This window comes from Mytilus galloprovincialis, chromosome 6, assembly GCF_965363235.1.
Source record: "Mytilus galloprovincialis chromosome 6, xbMytGall1.hap1.1, whole genome shotgun sequence".
Classification (NCBI taxonomy): Eukaryota; Metazoa; Mollusca; class Bivalvia; order Mytilida; family Mytilidae; genus Mytilus; species Mytilus galloprovincialis.
In genome coordinates this window covers 38,074,705-38,096,757 of record NC_134843.1, presented here as the reverse complement: position 1 = coordinate 38,096,757, position 22,053 = coordinate 38,074,705, and the positions used below count along the sequence as shown (strand labels likewise).

The 22,053-nt window shown below is 32.0% G+C and overlaps 1 protein-coding gene across 3 annotated transcripts; it reads left to right on the top strand.

The window, feature by feature from the left end:
• The first annotated feature begins 263 nt into the window (after positions 1-263).
• Positions 264-13,409, top strand: LOC143079519 (monocarboxylate transporter 14-like). 3 transcript variants are annotated; one of them, XM_076254895.1, is made up of 6 exons: positions 283-584; positions 3,792-3,935; positions 5,006-5,920; positions 7,483-7,662; positions 8,892-9,017; positions 13,004-13,409. In XM_076254895.1, exons 1-6 carry the CDS (start codon positions 323-325, stop codon positions 13,180-13,182), a joined length of 1,806 nt encoding a protein of 601 aa, XP_076111010.1. In that variant the 5' UTR covers positions 283-322; the 3' UTR covers positions 13,183-13,409. The 3 variants fall into 3 exon arrangements, with proteins under 3 accessions (XP_076111011.1, XP_076111010.1, XP_076111012.1); XM_076254896.1 differs by lacking the exons at positions 8,892-9,017; positions 13,004-13,409 and having other exon boundaries at positions 264-584; positions 5,006-5,759; positions 7,483-7,625; XM_076254897.1 differs by lacking the exons at positions 3,792-3,935; positions 5,006-5,920 and having other exon boundaries at positions 287-584.
• The last annotated feature ends 8,644 nt before the right edge of the window (positions 13,410-22,053 follow it).

Sequence of the window (22,053 nt, the reverse complement as noted above, 5' to 3'; positions counted from 1 at the left end):
TCGTACAATACAATTGTAAATTTTGTTTATTCTTTTAATTACTTGGAATTCTTGAGGTTGGTGTTTAGAGACTGCAATATTCTTTGTCATCAAATAAACAATTCATGTGATGAAACTATGACAGCTTAATCGGTGGTTGTGATATGGCTATGACAGAAAACGGTTATCTATAAATGTTCACGTTATCACGACTATTGCACCCATAAGTACATCATAAACTATTTACTTTCTATCCGTATATAAATTGTATGAAATTTATGAAACTTTAAACAGAGGTTATCAAAACTGGTATACATTTTCTTTCAGTAAATAAGAACACTACATGGATAAAATCTCTAAAGGAGAGAAGAATGAAGGAACAAATCTGAATAGAAAAAAAGTAGACGAACCTATAACTGCTAAGCCTCCGGACGGAGGATGGGGTTGGGTCGTGGTGTTCAGTTCACTGATGTGCAACATTCTAGTAGATGGTATAGGACTTGCCTATGGTGTACTGTTACCTAAATTTGCAGAATACTTCCAGACCTCCAAGAGTAAAGTATCCCTGGTTGGATCGTTGCTGATAGGAATGTATTTATGTGCAGGTATAATGTTTCATTATTACAGCAGCTTCATTTTTCTTGAAATACTCATGATATTAAAGAGTTGTTTTTTTTTTTATTATTTTATCTTAGATATTAAACCTTCTTAATATTTGTTTCGTTCTGTATACTAAATTTCTGTATAGTTTGGAATGCCAATGTGTATTTATATGAAGCATTTGCTAAATATATCTTGGTAGTATTTTTAAAGATTTGGGACATCTGTTTCTTTTTATTAAACTGTATTATCTATTATTGCATAAATAATTCTAGCAGCTAAATGACCTGTGTCTTTTTCTACTTAAATGTAACTCATCGGTTTCAATTGATATCCAAAGGAGTAGGTTCAGTAAGACCCCTTTTTGGCCCAAAAATATAGCAGTTTTACAAAATTGTGAAAACGTAATCTTTTAGGTATTTACTGGAAAGTATAATGCTTCTGCTACATAACTATGGTCTGTTTTTGACAAAACAATGCACATATATCGGGTACTAGCATCATTAAGTCATGCTAAAATACTGAAATCTTCACAATTTTATCATTTTAGTTAAATTTTATACGGTTTTCGTCAGAAATGAAAGTGGCCGCATTCGTGTTCATTCATAATATTGAAATGTAAGTTGTATTTGGTGATATTACATAACATATATAAGGATTGAGGATGAACACGGATGCGGCCATTTTCAATTTGACAAAAACCATCTGAAAAGTGACGTTTTTTGGCAAATTTGATAGATTTTTCACATTTTAGCTTGAATCAGAGCGTTTTTATGACTAGATCAGTTAAAATCTTTCACATACTCTAATTGAATCAATTGAAATAGACACTTAAGTGTTTAAAAAATGTTCAAAATCTTTTGTTAGATGAACCTGAAATTTGAGGCCAAAATCGTCCTTTACCGGACCTACTCCTTTCAGATGCAGAAAAGATGTTTAAGAACGAAAATATGAAGTAGAAACTAATATCACAAAAATACTGAACTCTGAGAAAAATTCAAACGACAAAAACATACGCTCAAACACATCAAACGAAAAATAACACACTGTTCATATAATTTAAGTTATCGCTACTTGGTTTGTTTTGTTATATGGCCATTGACTGTTAGTGTATTTTAAAGCAACAAAAACATCAATATAGGGAGTGATATACTTTCTTAATCGACAAGGTAGTCATAGAATCTGTTTCTGTATAACTTTAAATAGAAAATCAGAAGATTGACCTATGACTGGATATGACTGGAAATTACATATAGTCAAAATGAACGCTTGGTCAAACTGATCTGATCTAGATTAAATGCATATAGAATTTAAAAAATTAAGATAAAGGTGGATTAGATAAATGAGATGAAGTTTATTGGGCATCATTTGAAAACTTATCTTACTACACAATCATTGCTAGTGACTAATAGGAATTTTTATCCATGAAAGGGAATATAAGTTAGTATAGAAATATTTAAAAACATACGTGCAAAGATCTGCGCTACTGAATGATTTAAGATATGTAAGCCCAATAGTTATCAAAGGTACCATGAATATAATTTAGTATTCCAGACGCGCGTTTCGTCTACATAAGACTCATCAGTGACGCTCATATCGAAATATTAAAATAAGAATACTTATTTGTTGATATGCTCATATTTCTGTAAATTTACTGTTTATAATTTCATGAATTATTTGAATCACTAACGTTTTCTACCCCACCTTTCCCCAGCTAAAAATTCCTGAAACCGTATTTGGTACAACTTTTGATTATCGGTGTTAATGCTCTATAACTTTGATTTGAATTAAAATTCAAACTGTTTGAAACTTATCATCAATGGTGAGTCATATGCAGGCATGAAGCTTGCGTTCATTATAAAATATTTGATGAGTTTTTAGAAATCCATAATATTAACATTAACGTGTACTCTATTCTCATTCCAAATCTGCGTATAATAATACAAGAATTAATCATATAAAGTGGTCAACATAAACATATATATAAAAATTTAAAATATCCATTTATATGAAAATGATTGAGACATATCAGCTTTGATTAATCATATGGAGGACGTTAAGCAACCAACAATCAATTACTCATATGGTTATGAAATAATCCTATTTTTATCTGAACAACCAATGACCATATTACTTCTCAATTCAGTTATTTGTTTATAAATGGTGTGAATAACCCTGATATCGGACAATGATAAACTATATAAATAAAGCCTATTAGCATGTGACTCACTTTTTTGATTGGCTAACGTCCCTAATAAAGTTGTCTGACACCATGAATATCTCGCACGAATTAACGCGCAGTCAGTAGTTCGTCGCATACTTTAGATAAGGACAATATTAGTACTATTATACCGCTGTTTGATATTCATAACTGGATTCAACTGTAACATAGTTGGGTCACAAACTAAAACCGAGGGAAACACATCAATTATCAAGAGGAAATAACAGGAACAACAGAAACACTGACTTTTTACAAAAAAAAACAAACGCCAACATACATAAAAATGGACTATGTGTTAATAACAGCCATGATACAGTACATTTATAGAAGAACCATGGTTGGTTGAACCTTGTTTACGGTTAGCAAAACATCCCGATTATATGACAATGTTAAAAAACAACAACCCTAAATAACGAAATACAGTACAAATAAATACAAGAACACATATATAAGCAATGATATATTTTGCAGAGATTACAAAATAAATTACTGATACCTTTACATAAAAAAAATATGTATAGCACCCTTTCGTCATTTTAAAAGACGAAAAAATCAAGGTGCATTGTGTAAAAAGAACAGCGCATCATATTCGAATTATAGAAAAAAAAATATACAAAGAATTAATAAACTCCAATCAAATTTTGTCCGCTGCTTGAGAGTGAAAATGGATGAAGTAAACAGTAAAATGTAAATTAAAAAAGATCACACTTACCCCAAAACAAGTTATAAAAGAAAATAAAAATAGGAAATATATAAAGGCAACAGTAGTATACCGCTGTTCAAAATTAAAAAATCGGTTGAAAAAAAAACCAAGTCTGGGTTACAAACTAAAACTGAGGGAAACACATCAAATATTAGATGATAACTACGACACATCAGAAACACAACACTAAAATGTAACTTTGCAATGGAGTTCTGTACTTAAAAGATCTTATTTTTTTATGGAATATCAAGAAGTATAATACAATTTAATTATATATTTCAAATTCAGGTCCAATAGTCAGTGCGTTGGTGAACAAGTTTGGATGTCGTCCTGTTACAATCGCAGGAAGTATAGTTGCTGCCGTTGGTTTTATTGTCGGATCATTCAGTCCAAATCTTGATGTACTTATTTTGACATATGGTGTTATCGGAGGTAAGTCACATCGGTGAAGTTAGAATCTCGATATACTTATAAAGACCTATGGTGTAATTGGAGGTTAGAATTACGATTATATGGTTTTGTTGGAAGTTAGAGTTTCGGTATACTTATACTTATTATGGTTTTATTGGAAGTTAGAGTCTCAATATATATACCAATATATGGTTTTATTGAAACTTAGAGTCTCGATATATTTATACTAATATATTCTTTTTTAACTTAGAGTTTCGATATACTCATACTAATATATGGTTAGATTGGAAGTTAGAGTCTCGATATACTCAAACTAGTGTATGGTTATATCTGAGGTTAGAGTCGAGATATACTCATACTAATATATGGTTATATATGAGGTTAGAGTCGAGATATACTCATACTAATATATGGTTATATATGAGGTTAGAGTCGAGATATACTCATATTAATATATGGTTTTGTTGTGAAAGTAAGAGTCTCGATATACCTAAAATACTAATGTTGGTTTTATTGGAAGTTGGAGTTTCGATATACTCATACTTATATAGGGTTTTATCGGAAGTTAGAGTCTCGATATACTTATACTAATATATATGTTATTATTTGAACTTCGGTTAGAATCTCGATATACTCATACTAATATATGGTTTTATTGGAAGTAAGAGTCTCGATGTATTTATACTAATATGTAGTATAATTGGAGGTAAGATTCTCCATTTAAACGCACTGACTAATGGTGTTGTCGCTAAAAAGGTTCTCAATATACGCATTCTGACTTGTGGGGTTATCGGAGGAAAGAGTGTTAATATCTTAAGGGTAAAAGCCAATGTTTAAATGTTCAGACAACTCTATGTCTATAAATAAAAACACTATAGGTCTACCATTATACCATTTATGAAATTAGAAAAGATAAAAAAAAACAATAGAGAACATATAGGCATACAAAAATCAAACAAATAGACTTATAATTGAAGCAATAAACAATAGCAATTACAAGATAAAACGACAAAAGGAATAAGGGATACACAACAATTGCACAAAAAAATGCCTGTAATATTTATTTGACTAATTTGGAATTATATTTTCAGGGTTCGGTTTTGGAATGGTGTACCTACCCTCAATTGTAAGTGTGGGGTATTACTTTGACAAAAGGCGCCCTCTTGCAACAGGTATTGCCGTGTGTGGTTCCGGGATAGGTACTTTCATATTCTCACCGTTATTGGAATATTTGTCAGAAGTTTACGACTGGCGAAACTTGCTACGAATTATGGCTGGAATAATCCTAAATGGGGCAGTTTGTGGGATGTTGATGAGACCAATTAAATCTACGAATAACCGAAATATGTTGGAAAGTTCATCAGATATTAGCTCAGATTCAGGAATTAAACTTGACAAGAAAAGGCTTGACTCAAGTTCTGATGCTAACTCCGATGTAACGAAATTCGACGAGAAAAAACCTGAAATCGAAACAGACATCTATAGTGATACTGTAAACGAAGAGTTTTCTAAAGAAGGAATTCACATTCGGGAAGTCCAACCCTTTATTCAGGTTGAACGGAATCAAAATGTTCATCGGATAAATAGACGATCAAGTTCATTGAATGATTTATCACAGTTTCAGAGGTCTGAACACATCGCTTATCGCGATCGAATGAAGCAAGTTAAAGTACATGACATTATATACAGTGGTAGTATGTTGTACATTCCACAGTTCCACTCACATCCGAATCTTTTACATGCACATTCAGTATATTCGATCCAATCAACGTACTCACAAAGAGTCACATTCTGGGACAGATGTACTTGTTTGCCAGACTCAGTTCTTAAGATATTTAAAGAAATGTTAGATTTCTCTTTATTACTCAACATTCCTTTTTTATTGCTTTGTATCGGAAATATATTTGCATGTACTGGATTTTTTATTCCATTTTATTTCCTAGTCGATAGAGCACTTATATTGGGAATATCGAATACACAGGCAGCTTTTCTTCTTTCTATAATTGGTAGGTAATTTACATACTATTAGTTCAAAATCAATGATTTTTTTTAGAAGTTTCTTACCTACTAGTAGTATAAAGGAAACGTTAAAGTTGTCACGTTATTCTATATTTTGTTTAAAATATTAATTTCTGAGCATGTCAAAAAGGTATCTATGATGAGGGTCTGGATGGGGTTTACAGAATAGAGAATAATTTGCAAAGGTGTGAAAACTTAAGAATGAAGAAAAATAGGTAAATAAATTAAGAATAGCGAATTATGGGGTGTTAACATATCAACAATACAGAATAATGGGCAAAATAGATAGTAAGTAAGTAAGTAAGTAAGTAAGTAAATTTTATTTAGAGTCGGCATATATATACATAATAACAGATAAAACATGATCTCTGGTGAGCTCTTTAACCGACTATCACATAACAAATCATGCAGCATCATGCAAATACTACCAAATAAAAATGAAAAAAACTTGCTAAAAGAAAAGAGAAAAATGGTATGTAAAAATTAAAGAATAAAGAAATTAAGAACCCGTTTTCAAACCATATATATTGTTATAAATAAATTTGGTGAATTTACTGTCTTCTGATTGGTTAAAATAATTAGCTTTATTTTCAATGTTATCAATTTTTATGGCGACACGCCCACTCTAACGTTGTGTATTCATACGCAAACATCTGCGTACGTCGTTATTCGTATTAATATAATCTTTGAGTCTTATTTTTGATAGAAATTTATTTATAATGAATGGCAATAATTTATTTTGAATTTATTGAACCATAAAATTAATTTTTGACTCTTCACATTGAATAATCCGCCATTTATTGAACCATAAAATTAATTTTTGACTCTTCACATTTAACATAATCCGCTTCGCGGATTATTCAATGTGAAGAGTCAAAAATTAATTTTATGGTTCAATAAATTCAAAATAAATAACAGCCATTCATTAAATAATCAGTTTGAGTTCGTTTACTGCTCTCTCTCGCGGAATAAGACTTTATATTATCATTTCCAAATGAACATATATCACAATGTCAACTACAGATAATTAGTATAATAATATATGAGGTATAAATTCGGATCCTTGATTTCTTAATCTGGTGTTTTTTTGACATTGTAAAATATTACTTTGGAATAATAAAATAAAGCCTTGTTCGGCGAGCGAACACAGTAAACGAAATAAAACTGCTTCTGAGTATGCCAAATAATATCTATTTTGCTCTGAAAAAAAAAAAGAAAAAAAAAAAAAAGTGCAAGTAAAATTATCGATTATCGAAGTGTATTTCTACTTTAAGTAGTTTTTGTTATTTTAAAATAAAAGAAAACATGAAGTAGATTTTATACTAGCAACGTTAATTCATACTTAACAAATTTGAATTCACAAAGCTGAGAAAAGTAAAGTGCAGAGCAGGTTAATAAAAGCTAGGAAGACTGCAATGATACAAGCATGATTGTGCATATTTTCTTGTTAAATTTTGTTTTAATTATTTTATTAGTACTTGTCTTTACATAAAACAACTAGAAAAGCTGATAAAAAACTTGGAATTACTCTTACTTGTTTATTTCATAGGCATAACTAATACAATTGGACGACTTCTGTCAGGAATGATAGCCAATCTGAAGAACGTGGATGCTTTAGTTGTAAATAATATAGCCCTTTTGATAGCATCTGTGACTTTATTTCTGCAGCCACTGTGTACAGTATATCCTGCACTGGTAGCCTTCAGTGTCATATTCGGTTTGAGTGTAGGTAAGATCATGCATTTAACTCATTCGCCCCCAAGACATTTTTGGAAAATCAGGCATTTTCGAAAATTTGCAAACATATGCAAATTATATGCAAATGAGCAAACTCCTGATGCTGTAACTGATGCTCATCTATTAAACTACTTATTGGGATTTGGGGGCGGATGGCATGGGTGGGGGGTGGGGTGGGAGGTGCAATATTTTCTCGTGGGTTTGAACCCACCCCCAGTGAAAAATGGTGATTTTCCGTCTATTTTCCGATTTCAAAACGACCTTGAGAGGTGAACACTGACACGACTGTGTTTTTTTGTCATTCAAGTATTACCCTATAGTTACAGTAGTCCATTCATGCTAGCTGGGAGTATATTGGACTTCAGTGTCTTGCTTTGGAATTATTATTGTCAAGTCAGGTCTGCCTAAATGTCCGTTTTTATGGATTTTTGACAAAACGGTGACCTAGATTTTACAGACTAGATTCCTATTGGCCATAGTATACCTCGTCGTGTTCCTATACCACTTATGCATGCATATATGATAATAGTTTTTGCCAACAGTCACTTCCAGTTACGTAGTGGCCATCAAAAGATGCCCACCCCCACCGGATTTTGGCTACTTTTCATGTTTTTCCGATTTTGAACTCTTAAACGGCTTTCAAAGTGCCATATGTTCATGAACAGACATCTGAGAAGAGTTGATGGACCATGAACTGCTTGGTTGAAGTCCCTGCTATCATGACAGTTCAGCTGGGGCAGTTCAAAAAAATTATGAAGGGTCATACTGGCCATCAAAGAATGGTTGTCGCCATCACGCCTACAGGCGGGATTGGGGGTTAAAGGGTTAAGATATCTGAGAGGACTGAAGTAATTTAAGTAATTGAAGCATAGTAGAATGTTTGTTGTCGATCTGTTGTTTTATTTAAGTATACAATGCGGTTTACGCCAGATCTTGTCGATGTATGGCCCAAATTTCATGTCTATTCGTTAATTGTGTTTTTGTTCGTCGATAATATATTAAGAACTAAATACTTTACCGTTAAATATATTTCGAAATATGTTGCAATTCTTAATCAGATGTACTTAAATGTGGTTATGTATAAATCGACATAAACACTATTGATAAGTTGTAATGTATATTTGTCAAAGGTTTCATTTGTTTTTGAAACAAGTTTGCATTTTATAGCTTGAAAAAGTCCAGCATAAAAAAAAACATTTAAATACGTCTTTATTATTTCAGCTGCATTTATATCTTTAACATCTATCATACTGTGTGATTTACTGGGACTACATCGACTTGCTAATGCTTTTGGTCTGTTAACTCTTGCTCGTGGAATAGCTGGCATAGCAGGACCACCAGCAGCAGGTATAGACAAATATATGAATAAGAAATTTGAAATGTTTTTACCGTTTTTAGTATACATATGCTGTTCACTTATTGAAGTCGCTATTTCGAAGGACTTTTAAGCAAATATTTTCCTTAAATAAACAAATATGACAAACATGAACCAACAATTAATTTATCTTTCTTAAAATCATGATATTACATTGGTTTAAAAGTAGATAACTGAAAGTTAAATCTTTTGCACCCTCTTTCATTGCATGCATAAAAAGCTCACTTAAAAACAGGTCCGCAGAAACCGCCAGAAACCACACATAACGATGACAGATAAATACAATTTAATCAGTCTTTAAATTTGTTAATGAAATATTAGAACTGTTTCAAAATAGAACGTACAAAGTTTTTGTCACCTATAGAACTGTTTTACAGATGATGTTCTTCTCTAAAACAGATTTGAACAGTTCGAACCTTGAACATTTTCTAAACGACTAAGCTAAGACAATTCTAACAGTTCTATCCTATAACAGATTCTGAAAGATATCTGATATCTAGAGTAGTATTGTTCAATTTTCTTTCTTTCTTTCTTTATTCCTTATCTAGTAATAAATTAGATATTTCCCGAAAATAATCACTTCTAATAGCTAAACCTTAAATGAAAATCATTTATTTTTTACTTCTTTCGTCGGCTCTTTATCCTCAACATATCTTTGCACAACTGTTCATATTGTAAGATAAATTACAATATTCATATTAAACATTTCAGTTTTTTTGTCTTTGCGAACTGCAGGGGAAAACTCTAAAAGATGTAAATCAAACGCAGTTAAAGTCTTTCTTTCTTCGGCTTTATGTTTGCTTCATGTTTTCAATTTTATCTTCATCATTTCAAACAAAATATCATCGGATATTGTTAATATTCTTAGGATTATGTAGTATTATTAATGTTGTAACCCGGATTTGTTAGTATTGTAACCCGGATTTGCTACTGTTGTAACCTGGATTTGTTTTCTCTCAATCGATTTATGACTTTCGAACAGCGGTATATTACGTCTGGTGCCTTTATTTACCAAATTGTTAGTAATTCCGTTTTATTTTTGTTGTCGGTTTATAAGTTTACGAACTGTTTACAACAACTTTGACAGTTCTATCCAAGAACTGATTCTGATAGATATCTAATATCTAGTGCAGTATATCTCAGTTTTCTTTCTTTCGTTCTTTCCGTCTTTCTTTCGTTCTTTCTTTATTGCCGATGGTACTGAATTAAATATGTCCCAACAGTAGTCGGTTTATAAGTTTACGAACTGTTTACAAAACCTTTGACAGTTCTATCCTAGAACTGATTCTGATAGATATCTAATATCTAGTGCAGTATATCTCAGTTTTCTTTCTTTCTTTCTGTCTTTCTTTCGTTCTTTCTTTATTGCCGATGGTACTGAATTAAATATGTCCCAACAGTTGTCGGTTTATAAGTTTAGGAACTGTTGTATACCAAAAAATTACATAATAAAACTAAACTACATATCTATCAGTACATAGGGTTGTATCATTTCAAGTAAATCCAGTTATAAAAAACACTATGTACATTGGAAATTGATATGTTCATTATATAGGAATTCAGAATATGCTTTAAACTGTTTGAAAGGGATAAGGAAAACTGTCTTAATAAATTCTGCAGCAGGAATACACAATGATTGAATTCAATGTATTGTTGTGTTCAATTTGAATATCATTCAGGCATCATTTTTATTCATTTTTATTTTCGTTTTTGTTTTTTTTTATTTGGTGCCTGTTACAAAGAGAACAACCAACCAGCAATACTAGTAAACCTTTTTCACTTATAAGGATCTGAGTTATGCCTCTTTGTCCGACGAAGATCACTGAATTTAACTTAAACTAAATGAAATAGAAAATCACCCAATTAAAAATCTTTCGGCGCCCCAAATTTGAAAAAAAGCATGCATAATACGAATTAATTCATATGACGTATGAAAACGCATGATCTGTCTTCTGATCATATCTTGAATTGTACGAGTTGCATACAAAAAAACTCTCAAAATATAAACCAAACACATGCATACCGGTTAAAAAAATATATACATTTTTCTACTATAATAGCCGTTAAATATATATACCAGTTCAAGACACAAAGCTTATACTTTTGTTATCTGACCCTTTCTTTTTTATGTACGTAATACAAGTCATTACAGACGATTTCATTGAGTGTGTAGTCAAAGCTAAAATCTTTGGTTAGCTTGCTTGTTAGCTGAACCGTGAAGTCATTTTTTCGAAATAGCCTAGTCCAACAGACAGATAGATTGATTATCTATCGGACTCGTCTACTCTTAAAGGAGGGTAGTTTACCTAACCTAATAATGACTTTACGGTTCAGCTAGCAAGCAAGTTAACAAAAGATATTACCTTTGCCTACACACTCAATGTAATCGGCTGTAATACTCTAACAACACAGTTAGTAGGTCAAATCAATCAGAGAGCCTTACAAACTCTAAATTCTAAAAAAAAGTTAAGTTTAAGATATGTATGTCTGGCGTTAGAAGAGCATTTACACTTTATTGAATAGAAAACCTGTTTAAAAAATCACTGGTCAGCACAAACAGGCTGTTGATAACCTCGGGATGACTCGTCAAACAAGGGTGGCATCGAGCAGTGGTTGAAAAACTCACCAAAGATACATATCTGGTTGTCGTTTGTTAAAGACAACATGTATTATTTTCTATAAAACGTTCTGAAATATTATAATTATATTTATCTACTGCAAATGTGTTCTGATTTGAAAATAAAAATATTTTTGTTTATAAAAAAATCAAACATGAAAAAATAACAGACCTATTATACATATGCATCCTTGTCCTACTTTAACGTTTACTTTTACTTATCGATACTTGTTATCTAAATATGTCTTACATGAAATATAACTATACATTGTCTAATAACATAGCAGATATTCGTTCAAGGTTTAGAAACTGTTACAATTTTTGAGCCAAGTACACATAACGTGTATGTGTTGATGATGTTTCCGAAGGCATTCCCCAATAAATACTCATAAAGAACGCTCAAACTCTTAAAACGGTGTCGAATGAAATATTTTTGGTGCAAATCAATTATTGATTGAAGCGAAGGACTTAAATTTCAAGGGCATATTTCAGGAGCATTTTCTTTCACGACACAACAGATAAAACTCGACAAAAACACATTCTCAAAGATCATAAGGTCAATGCATTTACACCGTTACGGTATAAAATTTAGTGAACCTTTCCTGAATTCATATACTTAGTAGGACTAAACAATTCTTAAGTGTATATAACACACATTGTTTTTTTTTTTAGTCATGTAGGATTGCTCTATCCGTTGAATGACTTTGAAGGTTTTAACTTAGAAAATGTTTGGACAATTATTGCCAAGAGCAAATAGCTAAGGGCTATTCTATTAAGAACTATCGCGGTATTATGACTATTGTTATATTTGTACGCGATATTTTTGGTGATGCCAAAGGTAGATATAAAACTCAACATCAGTGTAAACGAGATATTAATGTCCTTAAAACAAATACTTTATTTAAACAAAGACTTGATAATAGACCTCGAAACTAGACAAGGAAAATAAATGTATAGTATTACAGATAACACAATTTTCAAGGACAAAAACAGCGATAAGAGTTAATGCGGCGTGCTATTTTTTGCACTTTTGTTCGATCATTTATTAATAAAGACTGTTTCATTTCTTTTATGTTATAGTGATGAATCGATTGTCATATTTATCCAATTGAGTTTTTCCCCCATTTCAAAAAGGTACCATCAAAGCCGTACTATTTGCAGTAAAACTAGGATGTAGTAGAATTTATAGTTTAATTCCCATGATAGTTATGACATAGTTTCAACAAGAACTATTTCTGATGGTTTGGTATACTAAAACTAAAACCAGAAATCAAACAATTTCTAAATATATGCATATATATTATTAACTTAATTGCGATATGAATTAATTTTCTATTTCAGGAGCTGTTTTTCAAGCTACTGGAAATTACGATGCCTCGTTCTATTTTGGTGGTGGAATGTTTTTCGTTGGAGCATTATTACATTTAATGTTACATTTACCTTTTATAAAACGTCGTAACGACGCTGGCAAACCGGAAGCAGTTGTAAAAGAGACATACGAGGAAGACGAAGAATGCTAATATTTGTTATTATTTATATTGATATTTGTAAACATTTTACTACATCGTTATCTTTTTTTTTTTAATAAAACCAATTTTATTTAATTTGCTATCCAACTTCCATTTAGACACAATTGTGGTTTGGGGTCCAGTACAATGCGTCCACCTGTCTGTTATACCAATTTCAGCATCAAGTTTTCATTAAATATATATATCTGTCACTTAACCTGAATATAATCTGTAGTTTGTTTGTTTGTTTCTTGTTGTTTTCATCGGTTAGTTATATTGAACATAAATTGTTTTTGTTTGCCACCTATTAAGGAATGTATCTCTCTCTCTCGCGAAGTGCTTATTCCGTTTCCAGATTTGGCTATACGTTTAGTCCTTCCTGGTTTAATATGCGTTTAACATTTGTATTAATTTTAGGACTTTTAATTGTTTGTGGGTCCGGGCATCATTGAAGAAAAATTCATTGGCATCTGCTGCAGTGACAATTGGTATCCTTGATGTTATTACAACCACTATGTTGATACCTATGCTGGTCTACTTGCTAGTTAGTGTCTCCATCCCAGTGACCAGTAATTCGGTACTGTCATGAAAAATCGGATGCAGATAACACCAGCTACTTGTGCAATATGTTACTCACCAATATATATCTTAAATAATAGTGCAGTAGTCGATGATTTAAGGAATACTGCTTACACATCTTGTACGTTTCGAGTTGTTCTCATGCTGAATCATGAAACACTACCAATATTTGTTCTGCCATATTAATGAATAGCAAAAATATTCAACCAGCAAAATTCGTGTATGCAAACATAAATAAATCAGAATTTGGTGGAAAGTACATTTCCTTTTAGCAAATGATTTTTTTTTGAATGGAAATGGGGAATGTGTCAAAAAGACAACAACCTGAACAAAGAGCAGAAAGCAGCCGAAGGCCACCAATGGAACAACAACGAAAAAATTCCGCACCCGGAGCCGTGTGTTAGTTTTGTAATGTAATAATCAAGTTGAAGTACTTGGTTTAAATTTGTGTTAATTATGTAATTACAGACGTAAAATCCAAGGAATAAAAGCTACCAAGACATTTACATAGAGGTATAGAAAAACATAGAATTCTTGAAATTTTCTACATAATGAAAAAAAGGGAAAAAAATTAAGTTAAATTAAACAATGAAAGTGACTTTCAAAAAAGAGAAAAATGTGAGAAGTATATACTTTTTTGAGTGCTTCTTATTAAAGAATATTTCTCATTCACGAAGCTCACTAAGTTTGTCCGGATATCTTTTTGGTTTGATATCCTTTTCACGGTTTGTTTTAGGTTGATGACTTTTAATTGTTAAGCCCCGAATACACCAAAGAAAATCCATTTATTTTCATCTGATGCTGTAAAATAGGTTTTGTTAATGTTATTTCTACCACTGGGTCTTTATCTGTGCCGTTCGATTTGTCAATGAGTGTAACCAACACAGTAACCAGTACAGATATTGCTTGATCAAAATTTGTTATGAAAGTTTGGAACGTGTATCTCACATGTAAAACTCAGGTCCCCTATGGGTACTCAAATATACTTAGTCCGTTTTTGTTAAATAAGCTCTTTCAACATTTGAATTATGTTTTGGTTTTCAAATAAATGGTATGGCCTCTAGCTTCACACAAGAGACATCAACTGTCAAAATACGCATCTGGTACAGTACAATTGCTACCGTTGATGTTATTGGCATCTTCTTCTCTAATTATACAGTGTAATACAGATAATTGCATTCTTTTCATTAATACTGTGTACTTACTTTTAACATTATTTTGTGATATAAAGATGTGAAATTGTTTTAAGAACAAACAGGATAAAAAATATGCTTAACAACATAATAGGTTCACAGGTTTTACCTGCACCAGATGCGCATTTGAAATTCAATGTCTCCTTGATAAATGTCCCTTCAGTGATACTCGAGTCCAAAATATTTGAAAATCCAAAACTTATTAAAAAGACGAAGAACTATAACTTAGAAAAGGATTAAAACAAAAGGATAGCCGAAGCTGGACATGGAATAAAAGCTTTGCTTGAGGGAATTATATATTCCTTGGTTTAAAATAATTTCTTAATTTTACAACAGCAAAGTTTTTTATAGATAAAATCCGAATTTTCATGCCAGTACCGAAGTACTGACTAATAGGCTGGTGATAGTACACCAGCAGAGGTATCGACCCAATAATAGCCATACCATAAACAATGCTAATTGTTCTGCACCAGATGCGCATTTCGACAATCAATAAATCTTCAGTTACCCCGAGGGCAAAATATTAAGATATCCAAAGCTTATTGAAAGACGAAGTGCCATAAACCAAAAAGAATAAAATAAAGTATAGCCAAAGCCGGACAAGGAATCAGTAAACGACAAATAATATTATTTCAATTTTGTTATTGTGACAAAAAATGCATCTTCGCTTGAGAACGGGAGTGGATCGTAACCCTTGGCTAGCGAAGATACAAAAAATGTAAAAACATGCTAATTGACTATATATGTCTGCCGTTGAAACGATATTCCAGGGCTTTCTTTGTTATTCTTGAATTATGGTTTTGGATATTGAACTAAGTATTTTATATTGACAAGATAAAGTCTCTTCATTAAATGTATTTTGCGGACGCTGCTTTTCGTTAAATTTTTCTTCTCATTAATGATAATTATGACTGAAACAACTAGGTAAGCAGCAATTGTTTGTTCTTCTATGGCCACAGAATTTACATCTAGTTGTTGATGGATTTCGATCGTGTCATTTATTACATTATTTTTGACATATAGCTCTTCAACCGTTTCGGTACTTATACATCTTCAAATTTCAAATGTTTGGCTTTGAGCGTTCCTGATGAAGGTAAATCGAGAAAAGCGCTTCTTCGGACGCAAGAAATTATTAAACGTGTTGTCACCACTGGGTCGATACCTTTGCTGGTGGACTATTAGTCCTCGAGTGTATCATCAGCTCAGTAGTGATTTAACAAACTTTACTAAAATTGTCTGTTTATATATTTGAAATTATTAAGAAACTAAGGTTTCAACTCCCTCAGTCAAAGTTGGCTTTAGATGGATTTGGCTATTTATTTTAGGTTTTTTTGACATATAGCTCTTCAACGGTTTCGGTATTTATACATCTTCGGATTTAAATGTTTGGCTTTGAGCGTTCCTGATGAAGGTAAATCCAATAAAAGAGGGACGAAAGATACTAAAGGGACAGTCAAACTCATAAATCTAAAATAAAGTGACAACGCCAAGGCTAAAAATGAAAAAGACAAACAATAGTACACATGACACAACATAGAAAACTAAAGAATAAACAACACGAACCCCATCAAAAAGGGGTGATCTCAGGTGCTCCGGAAGGGTAAGCAGATCCTGCTCCACATGTGGCACCCGTCGTGTTGTTTATGTGATAACAAATCCGGTAAGTAGTCTAATTAGGTAGGTCACATTCATGAAAGGGAAGGGGATTGTAGTTACGACGTAAGGAACATATCCGATATCATTTGTGAAACGGTTATTCCATAACGGTCAACCAACTTGTGATGGCGTCCATAAAATTTACGAAGGCATGATTTCAACTTCACCATTTGCAGTGTATATAAAGTGCGAATCCAGCTAGTTCATTTTTACTGTTATATGCGGGTATGTCTATTGTAGAATAAAGGATCATGGGAAAACTGTATTTGTTTACGTTTTGAAAATATCAAGTTAAAGGATTTTAAGTTAAGTTTTAACATATTTTCATTGTGATATGTCTTTATAATATACAAACATAGCATTAAACTTCAAATAAGTGTTATAAAAGCATCATAATATAGCATATCGATTATTGAAAGCGATCCATTTTAACTATAGATGCGATGAATTATCACTGTTAGTGCAGTCATTATTAATGTAGAATTTTCAAAGATGCGAGGAATTTTTATTGTAGAATTATGTGATAAATGCACTTGCAACAAATGAAAAAAAACTTAGTTGATGACTTTAGGATTTATGATACATGTATTTTCCAATTGAAATACAAACTCCTCATTCATTCTTCATCAAATATATAGCTTTTCAAACTTGTAACAAAAGCGATTCTCAAAATGTCATATTGTATTCTTCAGATTACGTTTCTCCTTGATTTTAACTTATATAGTGAATCACTGGAGCGTGACAGCAGCGGGCCCTCTTAAGCAGTCAGTGGGCCCCTACTTATGAAAAATTCTAGATCCGCGAATGGATACTACCACAGAGGTAAAACCATGCACATTTGGGTTATTGTACACGAAATGCATGCTACAATTCATTTTTGTTGATTTTAGACCCTTTGGAACTCTATGTGGGCTATTTCAGCAACTAGGCAAAAAATCCCCAAACTTGATACATGGTCAGATTCAGCATGTCAACGAATTCCAAATATCTATATTAAAGAACTTTTGTCTATAAATTTGGACCCCACAAAATTGAAAAAGGGACCAAAAATATGAAAAAAATGCATGCATCGGATACTTTTGTTATTGAAGGCATGACTGTAACAATAGGATGAATATACAAAAATATCTTTTTCTGGGGTCTCATTGGGGGGTTCTGATCCCGGATCCCGCTTACTGTTTTGGCAGATTCCCGTATTCCGCTTATTGTTTTGTCAGATTCCCGTATCCCGCTTATACTATGCAGTTCTAATTTTTTGTAATTATCCGTGTCCCGCTAGACTTCATTTCCCGTTTTTCTCTACACAATCATTTGACTTTCACCTGTCACGCTTGCAAAAAATCGGCAATCCGGCGTGACGCTTATACCCAAATGCGACCCACTATTTTACTCTATTTTGACTCATATAAAGCCCATTATAAATATATTAAAAAGGTAGCGTAGATTTTTTCATCCCTTTTTATCCCGTCTCGTTTCGTTTTTGAGCCATATAGATGTCGTATGTGACAATGAGACAACTCTCCATCCGAGTCACAATTTATAAAAGTAGACCATTATACGTCAAAATACGGTCTTCAACATGGAGTCTTGGCTCACACCGAACAGCAAGTTATAAAGGGCTCAAGTGTAAAACCTTTTAAACGGGAAAACAAAGGTGCAATCTATATCAAGATGTACGTAATTAGTGGTGAAGTGTCATGGAAATGGATAAAAAAAATAAGGATAAAGATCTCTATACGCTTTATAAGAAACTAAATGGAATACATTTGAATAAATGTTATTTCTATTGAATTTAGTAGAGTGTTTTAAAACCAAACTTTTATCCGTAAGTTAAATTTTATCAAATCTTTCTCTTACTTTATCTATTATTTGAGCAAGTCGGCTAAATTAAGGCTTTACAGCTAATTTCCTAATGCATGTAAAGCAAAACTTTGGTTGGCTTGCTTGCTTTGTTTGTATAATTGTTTATACAAACTTTGTAAATAAGATTGACATTTTTAAACAATATGAATAGGCATAGTTTAACCTGTATTTTTAATATTTGAATTAAATTGGGTGTTATCATAATGATTATCCAATAAAAAAAGCAAGCAAATCAACTAAAGTCTTGCTCTACATGCTTAAAGAAATGAGCTGTAATAGATAAAAAAAAATAATAATTATACAGTGAAAATGCACCGCATATACAATACTCATGATTCGCTCCACAGTTAAAATGAAAGAATAGTATCATTATTCGACAGTAAACATGACTAGCATTACCACGGTCGACACTCGGCTAACCGAGAGATTGGTCTGTTAATCTATATTGAGTATGCGGCTATATCGGCGGTTGGTCTGTTAATCGGGTTGGCTAATTAAAGTCTGTTAATCAGGTGTTATCGAGAAAATCATTGAAAGTTCAGCATGTTTCATTGTATAACTTTCTAAATATATTTTCATCATAAAAAGTATTCATGTCTAACAAAACAATTCAATGTACTGAATTCAGTGGTGTAATTATTATTTTTCTAGCTTCGATGTACGATCTATAAAATGAAAAGGCGGGTTACTCATCAATAAATTTATACACATTTTACACACATAAAAATGTACACAAAATGACACATTGGTTAAATTTACTTGCATTCAATATTTTGAACATCGAAAAAAGAAAGGCATTATGTTTGTTAACCATATTGATATCATTGTGTGAAAAATCTACACGAAAATCTGTATTTTGGTGACATAAATCAATCTTTATTTAAAACCTGGTCTGTTAATGGGTCGGATATATAAAACCCGGTCTGTTAATTGGTCTGTTAAGAGTTATGAATGGCAATACAATTATAATTTTATTGCTATATGGGGTGTTATCGGATGAAATGAGTAGGCTCAAGACGAGCGGCTGAAATATACGAAAACAACACATGAGCAATGAAACATAACATATACGGAAACAACACATGAAATTGAAAATTGATAAAAATGGTTTCAAAAAGTGTAATATTAAAGTAATATTAATTTCATCCAAGAATGATCGCATATATCATGTTGAATCTGTTTAATTGTCATGAATGACACAAATTTGTCATCTACATTTGTAACCAGTATATAAATAAAAGATAAACGTCGTAATGTAACTAAAAATCAGTAAGTACAATATATTGGGATGACAAAATATGAAATATAAAGAAAGAATAATGAGTAAGATAAATAAAATGTAGAAAAAAATGACATAACAATTCAATGAATACAGAAATAAACAATACCCCCAATCCGGACCCTCATGGTATACACGAGAATCTGGATGGAAACGCAGAATATAGAATAATATATAAGGACAGTAGAAAGTGATACATTGCTAATAAAGGGCTGCGCTTTAGCGCATGATACGCCCGTTGCTCTTTTAACTTGTCTTTTATGCTTTAAATGAATTTATATGATCAACTAGAAATATATATACAAATCAAAAGGGATGTTACATTAATATATTCACCAAAGTTTCATAAAATCCCCCTTTTTTAAGTATAAAAATTCATTACTTAAGAAAACGTAAAATCTAAAATTTATAAAAATGGAAAGGGAGCTTATGTCAATAGATATAAACAATTTATCAAAGTTGCATAAAATTTTGTGAAAGGGTTAGTTATTGTCCCAAAATTGGAAAATCCCCCCTTTTTTAATCATAAAAATTCATAACACGGAAATGTAAAATCTGAAATTTATAAAAATTGAAAGGGAGCTTACATCAATAGATATAAACAATTCACCAAAGTTTCATGGACATTGGTGAAAGCCTTTTTGAGTTATTGCCCGAAGTGTTGAAAATCCCCCCTTTTTTTTATGAATAAAGCCCCATAAATCCAAAACTTAAAATCTGAAATTTATAAAAATTGAAAGGGAGCTTACATCAATAGATATAAACAATACACCAAAGTTTCATGGACATTGGTGAAAGCCTTTTTGAGTTATTGTCCGAAGTGTTGAAAATTCCCCTTTTTTATGAATAAAGCCCCATAAATCCAAAACTTAAAATCTGAAATTTATTAAAATTGAAAGGGAGCTTACATCAATAGATATAAACAATTCACCAAAGTTTCATGGACATTGGCGAAAGCCTTTTTGAGTTATTGTCCGTAGTGTTGAAAATTCCCCCTTTTTTATGAATAAAGCCCCATAAATCCAAAATTTAAAATCTTAAATTAAAAAAAAAACGAAAGGGAGCTTACGTCAATAGATATAAACAATTCACTTAAGTTTCATGGAAATTGGTGAAAGTGTTTTTGAGTTATTGTCCGAAGTGTGGACGGACGGACGGACGGACAGACGGACGGACGGACGGACAACGGTATACCATAATACGTCCCGTCTAAAAGACGACGGGCGTATAAAAACGAGAGAAAAAAAATTCTTGTTTAAGAATACACACATGAAACACCGACGGCTGTTGAAACAGTAACGGATTGCGATGTACTTATATTGGTGACAAATTCTAGAAGTTTACATGCGGACTGCAACTATGGTGGCAGGTTAATACCATTTTGCGTTTCAGCGCTTTAGCGTTTGCTCCTTACACATTCTATATGGCGAAAACGAGAAAACGCGAAACCGATTTCTCGTTTTCGACTTCGCGATTTCGCCTTTTCGCGATTTCGTGTTTTCGCCCTATAGAAATTGAAAGTCGAAATCGCGAAAACGCGAAATGGACTTCACCAGCCAACATAGACGACTGTATTCTCCTCTGCACTTATGTAGAAAGGAACTAAACGGAATAAAATGATTTGAAACTTAAAATAACCAAATGTAGCTGCATTCGCTCCTTTCCGTTTACTTCTTTAGAGTGATTTGTAAACAACATATAATTAAGTAATAGAAGAAAAGAACCAATTGGATGATGCTGACGAATTAGGGTTTAACGTCCAGTGACAAATATCATGTTCATATGTGAACGAGAACACGTTATATGTACCCTGTGTTGTATTAGAAAGACATTTTCAGTCGGAATTGAGAACGTGCTACTTCGAACAGACACAAAAATTAAGGCTGATTGAAAACGTCAATAAAAAAATTCATGCATATTCCAGAGGCCAATCCATATCAAGCTATATTGAAGTGACACACCCTTCAATAAAATGCAAAGAAAGTCAAAATAATATTGCTCTTTCTAGGATACTGTTGCACCGTATTGTCATTTTTGTTTACTCAGGAACATCTCATTCTTAAATTTTTCAAGGGTAAAATATAAGGTAGCAAAATTATTGTCGTGGCTAAATAACTCTTAACTGACACAATTTCAATTGTCCAACCCATTAACAGACTCTTTCCCCATAATTTTCACTAAAACATGGTATTATTCACGTTATTTTACAATTATGAAATATTTACTAATGTCGATTTATTTTTTAGAACCACAGTACTATTTTTTGTCCTTTAAATGATATCTAAATTTGTTTGTTTCGCCTTTTATTAAAAA